This window comes from Camellia sinensis, chromosome 11 (genome assembly GCF_055761805.1).
Source record: "Camellia sinensis isolate YWXY chromosome 11, ASM5576180v1, whole genome shotgun sequence".
Lineage (NCBI taxonomy): Eukaryota > Viridiplantae > Streptophyta > Magnoliopsida > Ericales > Theaceae > Camellia > Camellia sinensis.
Genome location: NC_138971.1, coordinates 100400334 through 100407774, shown reverse-complemented (window position 1 = coordinate 100407774; position 7441 = coordinate 100400334). Strand labels below are relative to the sequence as shown.

The 7441-nt window shown below is 33.6% G+C and overlaps 1 protein-coding gene across 1 annotated transcript; it reads right to left on the bottom strand.

Moving 5' to 3' along the window:
- Window positions 1-6179: 6179 nt before the first annotated feature.
- LOC114286036 (cytochrome P450 85A1-like) lies at window positions 6180-7188 on the bottom strand. Its single transcript, XM_082896503.1, has 3 exons — window positions 6853-7188; window positions 6478-6584; window positions 6180-6321 (listed from the first exon to the last, which is right to left on the bottom strand). The coding sequence occupies exons 1-3, from the start codon at window positions 6863-6865 to the stop codon at window positions 6193-6195; spliced, it is 249 nt and encodes an 82-aa protein (XP_082752629.1). The 5' UTR covers window positions 6866-7188; the 3' UTR covers window positions 6180-6192.
- Window positions 7189-7441: the final 253 nt, after the last annotated feature.

Sequence of the window (7441 nt, the reverse complement as noted above, 5' to 3'; positions counted from 1 at the left end):
AGTTTATTTAATATTTATTTAAATAATATATATACAAATAAAATAAATATGTTACTTATATATTTAAAAAATATAAATGTAAATAATAACTAATTATGGATAATATATTTATATAATAGTGATGGTAGATATTCTTATTTTAGTAAAATGTTGACTTTTTCTAGTATATATATATATATATATTATATACATAATTGTATAATTAAAATTTCAACGATAACTTTAGTCTCATACGTAAATATGAATTTATAATTTTTTTTAACTCGTTAAGGCTCATAAACAGACTCGAACTCGAGTAAAGTCTAAGCCTACTTGGCTCGATTTCGGTTCAATAAATTTTTATTAAGTTGCAATTCGTTAAAATCTTAATAAATAAGCCCAAACATACTAAAGTTCAATTCGACTCGATTCATTTGTAGCGTTACGTATGATACACAAGTAGTAGTTTTATTGGATTGGTCAGAATCAACAATCCAGGTCTCCGGATTACCCTCACCAACTTCAATAAATATCTTGTCAGGTGTGGGGACGGAATCTAATGGACTATTATCACTTATGATGAAAAACAATACGTAGTGGACCGCAACTTCCTCTTTAGCATCTTGTTCCAATTGAATATTCCCAATTAATTTTATATCCTTAACCACTATCTTGTCTGATTGAAGGTCACATTTTTTATTACCCAACTCAATACCATTCAACAATCTCGCCACACTTTTATTATCAAAATTAACATCCCTTAATTGTTCATCGTACAGTTGTAATTTCCTTACTCTCCTCTTAGTCTTCTTAATATATCGGAAAATATTCTGAACGTACCGTCTGCGAATGTAGGCCGTCTTAAAAGGTGCATGACCACGGTAACTACGCTTATATCCACTGGCCGCCGGTGTCCTTGACCTCCGATACGCAAGGAGAATCCGATACTAGCTGCTTACTACTCCTTCCATTTTTGATAAAACACTCTAAATCTTTTATCCTACAAATTCTGCAGATTCTCTTACCTCTGCTAACCCTTCTGTTCAGACACCTTAGCTTTGATATTTTTTCCCTCTGCTCCTCGTACATCGGAACAAACTTTGTTAGAGTTAACCGACGACTCTCTTCCCAAAGTCCTATTTGCCACATCAAAAAATGATCTACACACATTTGAGTAAACTGTCCGTAATTCTCGAGATACTCGTTTAAGGAGTACAACATTGTATACCAATACAAGCAATAAAAAAAGAAAGACAGAAAAGGAGGGACGAAACAAGGTATAAAAAAAAAAACGTCACCACAATAGCTATATCATTGCAAAGGCATATTCCTTTTTGCCATCAAATGTTTTTGGGTACCAAATAAATAGCAAAAGTGGCCCGCATGTAAGGACAAAGATTCCCTATTCAAAATAATTCATAAGCATAATCATTTTCCCTCATTTTCTTCATATCAATCATTCTAAAATATCTTTACTTTACAACTACACAAACCACCAGAAACATAACACGTGTATAACACTATTTGGCGAAGGAATCAAAGTACTCACACCACTCACACCTAGGCCTGGGTGTAACTTCTTTTTAACTTCATCCATACATGTGTCAACAAGTACAACAATGGATGGCCCAGATTATCGTGCGTGCATGTGCGGCGGAGGGGGGGGGACGCTGGTACTATTAATAAAACACCCCCTCAGTCACGCCACTCACATCATTCACATTAGGATTTTTAACTAAGAGATAGCCCTTGTACGGCTGGTGTGAGTTTATTGTTTGCCACTACAAAATGCCTCGCTTAGCCTCTTTCCGTTTCTACGCCAAGAATGTTTTCCTCACCTACCCACAATGCCCTTACCTGAAAGAACAACTCTTAGAACTCCTCCAGTCTCTCCTCCAACTAGCCTGTCAGCTACACTACATACTTGTCACAAGGGAGCTCCACGAAGATGGAAACAGTCAGCTTCATGCCATAGTTCAATGCACAAAGAAGATCCAAACCACCAACTCGAGATTTTTCAATCTCACTGGAACCAACGGCAGAATCTATCTTCCAAATATAGAAAAACTCCACTCTTCAATAGCAAGTCGATAGTATATTCAGAAAGGGGGCGATTTTGTAGAATGGGGAGAATTTTCATCTAAGGGAAAAAGTCCTTTAAAGAATAGAGACAAACTCTAGAGGGGAATACTTGCAGAAGTAGAAACGGAGGAACAATTCTTTGCACTCTGCAAAGAAAGATGTCCTTCCAATTACGTCACAAAATACCCCCAATTAAAAACATTTTCGAGAGATCACTACAAACGAGAAAGGCTCTCATTTACTAGCCCCTTTAATTCATTTCCATTTTTAAATGAAGTAAAAAAAGATGGACAAAAAATAATATTTTGTTTGTCAGTCAGAATTTGTAAAATACGAACTATGTCAAAATTGTTGTTTCTCTGTTTATAGTGAAGATGATAACATTAGATTAGGGATACACAGGAATAATATACACGATTTATATGCTGACGAAGAACTCTCCTCCTCCTCTAATAATAGGATCCAGAATAGTAGCCTATCTGCCCAATCTCCCTCTACCTCAAAGGACCCTCAAGAACAAGCAAAACTGCCTGGGCTAGAAATCTTGGACGACACAATTACTTCTTCGGTAGAATAAGCTTCAAGGACTATGATAAAGACGCCATTTGCAACGTCATAGACGACATCAAATACTCGACAGGCCCTACCTAACTAATGAAGAATTTAGTAGGTTACTAGGGAGACTTCCATATATTTGTTAAATTTCAACCAGATCTCACTATTAGAGGAGGAATTCTTTGCATTATATTAACTAATGGGGACAGTAGTTGGTTAGATGCAATGTCTCCAAAAATGAGAGAATAATTTGATGTAAATGTAACCACTGTCATGATTAATGAAAAATTTTATTAATTTTATTTATATAACCACTCAAATTTGTATTTACTCACTACATTTCCCTTATCATCAGCAATTACATCTTCAGTCTTATCATAATTTTTTACACTCATTATTACATTTCGTAAAACATCAGAAAATTTTGTAGGGTCCATAACAACTGGTCCTCTCCAATCAACTTCCTCTTTTCTAACACCAACCTCTGAAATCGACGGACTAGGATCTACATCACTAGTACCATCACCACCTCTGCATAAATTAATCTTAGACAAACTTAGACGACCTCTGCATTCATGAATAAAAATTTATAAAGTTTTACATTTTTATATTTTGTTTATTAATTTGAGATCAATATTTTTATTTTAGTACTTACAAATTTTGTATATTTTATGTAATTTTTTTAGTTTTAAATTTTTGCAAGAATTTAAATCCTGGTTCTTTTAACTATTTTATTTATTTATTTATATAAAACCCACAGTTTATATGATTTTCATATTCAAACCTTTTAGGGATTTTTATAAATTCATATTTTTTATGAATTTAATAACAACAATCACATACTTTTTCTTATAAAATCCATAAATTTGTCTATGAATATGCTTTTAAAAATTTAATATTCACAATTTTTTGAAGCATAAATGAAAGAAAAATAAATAAATAAAAAAGGGTGAAGCACCCATAAATCTCAAAATGTGATCTTATGAACTGTTTTGTCCATTTTTTCTTATGAACCCAAAGGTCCCATTAAAGTGAAAATTGCACAAAAGAGTTGTCACTTATATGTTTAGATTTATTTTTTTGGGGATAAAATTGGATTTTTCTAAATATTAAATTACATATTTGGGCAATCCTTATTATAAAAGTTTTGGATTTTTTCTCATTTTGGAACAAATCCCACGTTCCGAATAAAAATGTAACACTCTAATGTAACGCTCTAACTGTGAAGCCCCTGAAATATGTATTCACTTTAAAGACCCTAATGTTTGAATTATTTTCTTAAAGCCCCTCCGTTATTTGAATTATTTCAGATCTTGTCGATTAGCATTTTATTTTATGTTTAGCAAAACATGAATTTTTCTAGCCAGATTAGGTTCCCTAACCTAATTTAATTTAATTCTACATGAGTAAGGTTCCAACACATGTATTTAACTCCAAGCCCTCACTCTTTATTTAAATTCAAAATTTACCCCGAAGACTAGTACTTGTACCTTTGTAACATGAGTACCATCCATCAAGATATATATATATATATATATGTATACACCTTGGGAAATGTGTCCTAGAGCCTAAAATTGATAAAAAAAAAATAGCCCCTTCACCCTTCCCTAGGGTGATGATACAATTTTCTAAGTCTATCATCATGAAAATCTAGAAACTCATAAACCTAGTACCCTAGACCTAGGATGCTAATTGCAAAACTAGTTTCATTACAACTAAATGTTGCCTAAACCTATGAGTAAGCCTCCCAAATCATCCCTATTCCTTTAAAACTTCAAACAAATCCTAACATTTCACTGCAGGAAATTCAGCTTTTAGCGGCGACGCTTACACGAAACGCCGAGGACGCTGCCGTCGCTATAACTTTATGACGTTTTAAAAACGTCGTTATATTAGTATAGGAGGCATTTTTAAAAACGCCGCCAAATGTCTTACTTGACAATATCATGACGTCATTATGATATTTAGCTACATTTTTTAAACGCCGTCATATCTTTTTAAAAAAATCTAACCGTTAATATTTAGGGTTTAAGTGGTGTTTTTAAAAAACGCCGTGATATATCTTTTTTTTTAAAAAAAATTGTGCTAATTCATGTGATTAAATTAAAAAAATACATATAATAAAACTGAATATCACTAATATAAAAAAATAACTTACATTCAAATAACAAATACATCATTAATTCACTTTCCCAATCACCATTACCCACAAAATAACATATCCACAAATGATATTTTAATATTACTCCCAAAATAACATATCCAAAAATTGTATTAACAATTCTCAACAAAAAAATTAATTACTACTTTGTATTCAAAGCCACAAAATAACATTAACCTCTTCTCTCTCTCTCTCTCTCTCTCTCTCTCTCTCACCACTCCCTCCCTCCTTGAACACAAAAAATAAGAAGTGAACCAAAACACCCAACTCCCCAATCAGATCAAAGGAAAAAAAGAAAAAAGAAGAGAAATAAGAATCCGAAGGAAAGCCCCCATCCATCCTTCATTGTCATTTTGAATCGCTCTCCATGCTGGTTCCCATGGCCTTCAATCCTCTCGGTCTCTGCCAATCGTAAAACATAATAATAAACCAAGAAGAAGATCCAAACCAGAATAACCATGCACCCAGCTTTAGTTTATAAGTTAAATTATTGGCTTCTACCTATAACTTCACCCATGGATGAAATTATTTTCTAGAGTCCAGTCAGCTTTTGAGGATCTCACATCACTCAACTGTCTTCCCTACAGTACAACTAGCCAACCTACAATAAACCAAACTACAATAAACAATTAGTTATGGACTGGAAGCTCACCTCACTCAACCCACAATCTCACATCACTCACTCAAATGCAAAAACAAAGTTTTGTAATATATTATGGAGAGAGTCAAAATTCCATATAAGAAACTCTAATTCCTCAAAGAAAATGTCAAGAAATACAAGAAAGTAATGAATGCACATGGTGTGGATCTAGGGAAGCCAATTTTTAACCCATAAAAAAAATGCAAACATTCCTTTGAAGACACCTCAATCCTGAAGGCAGAACACTGAAAGCAGAGGAAGAATGCATATTATTGTAATAGTTTCCTTTAGTTGTCGAACAATCATAAAAATCTTTAGTGTTTCTTTAGTTATCAGGCAATCATATCAAATCCAATACACAAGACCATTATAAATAATGCAAAAGAGAAATAATGTACACTGAAACACAAAAACATAATTATATACAGTAAATCCCATTCAATTGGATATCTAGACTACAGATAAGATCAATGAAATATTCCATATCTTCAAAACTAAAAAGGTGCCATCATCATTATTTCACATATATTTATGAGCACATATTAGCATCATAAAAAGTTCAAAAAACTATTGCATTCAGTAGCACTGTCACGTATGTTTGACTGCTCAAGCAAGTGCTGGTAACCAACTCATGTTGTTCAATGCTAAAACAATTTAACGGGAAAGAAACTAACTTTCGTTTAGTGTTGTTGTTTCACTGAATGTTCAGAATCGTATGTAATAAAAACAAAAGCATACAGCAGAGAGAGAATCACATGTTGTTTGAATTAGTGGTTTACCTGTATCTAGTAACAAAGTAATGTAGGAATGTAGAAATTTCAGCTATTCCCAGTTCCTTTCTCGGACACTGCCTAGTGCCTCCTCCAAACATGAAGAAGTAGTTCTGCGACTCCGAGCTTTTGTCCTGCATTTGGCAGTCAAGGTTAAATTAGTTATTTCCTTACTCATTTGTGTTGTTATCAAGCCTACAATCAACTTACAACTGCTCACACATGAAATTTCAAATTTTAAGCTAAATAAATCTAAATGGGTAAAATAGGAATTTATGATTTTTACTCACCATCCATCTCCATGGATTGAAGGCTAATGGGTCGCGATATAAACACGGGTCATAATTGTTTTCTCTTGTATAAACATATATTCTCCATCCTTTGGGAATGACAAACCCTGTAGAAACACAAAGAAAGTGCTTTGATTTATCTATTTGTTGATGAAATCTTATATTTTACATGGCCAATTGGCTCATCTAGACCATTGAAAATCATATCACGCCAATAACATAAATCTCATGCTGAAAGGGCATTATAATGGTGGTGCATTTCTCGTTTATGATTGACCTAGCTAATAGTAGGGACCATTATATTTATGTCGGTGTTTAGAAGATAACATTAAGGCTTGGTTTGGTTTGGTTTAGAAGATAACATAAGAGACTCACCATTCAGTTCCATGTCTTGCGTAGTCTTTCTTAAAACCCCATTAACAATTGTAGCTAATCTTGATGTCTCAAAGATCACCTGCACCCAATAAACACCAGATTAATCTAATAAATTTTCTTCAAGTTGAAACCCCTTTTTCAATTCCTCAGTTATGCAAACACAGAAACGAGCATAGAACACCACATAAATTGACAAAATTTTACTAGATTTGTTTGATTGTCTATTTTAAAAACTATGTCTTTCCATGTACATTCTGCCCGGTTCTGTGACCAGTTGCTAGCTAGGCTCAAAACTTCAAAAATACTCACAGAACGTATAAAGTTCATCGACTTGAAATCGTTCCAGTTGATTGGATCTTCTGCCATTTTCCTTTATCTAATCGCCAAATGCTCTTTCTGAAACACAAACATCCCAGTTAGATTTAAGAGCGCTCGAACACACAGATCTACGAGTGCAAAACATGTTGTCAAATCCACTTACCCTGAGTTCTTGAAGAACGTTGGGATGATCGTGGAGATACGTGACAACCATCATAGAAGTAGTCGAAACAGTCTCGTATCCAGAATACAAAATTGCTATCATTTGATC

What these genes read in the sequence shown, in the direction of transcription:
- LOC114286036 (XM_082896503.1), bottom strand. An exon ending in TCAATCCATGGAGATGGATG is followed by an intron (nt 6,322 to 6,477) that starts GTGAGTAAAAAT and finishes TGCCAAATGCAG; the next exon opens with GACAAAAGCTCGGAGTCGCA.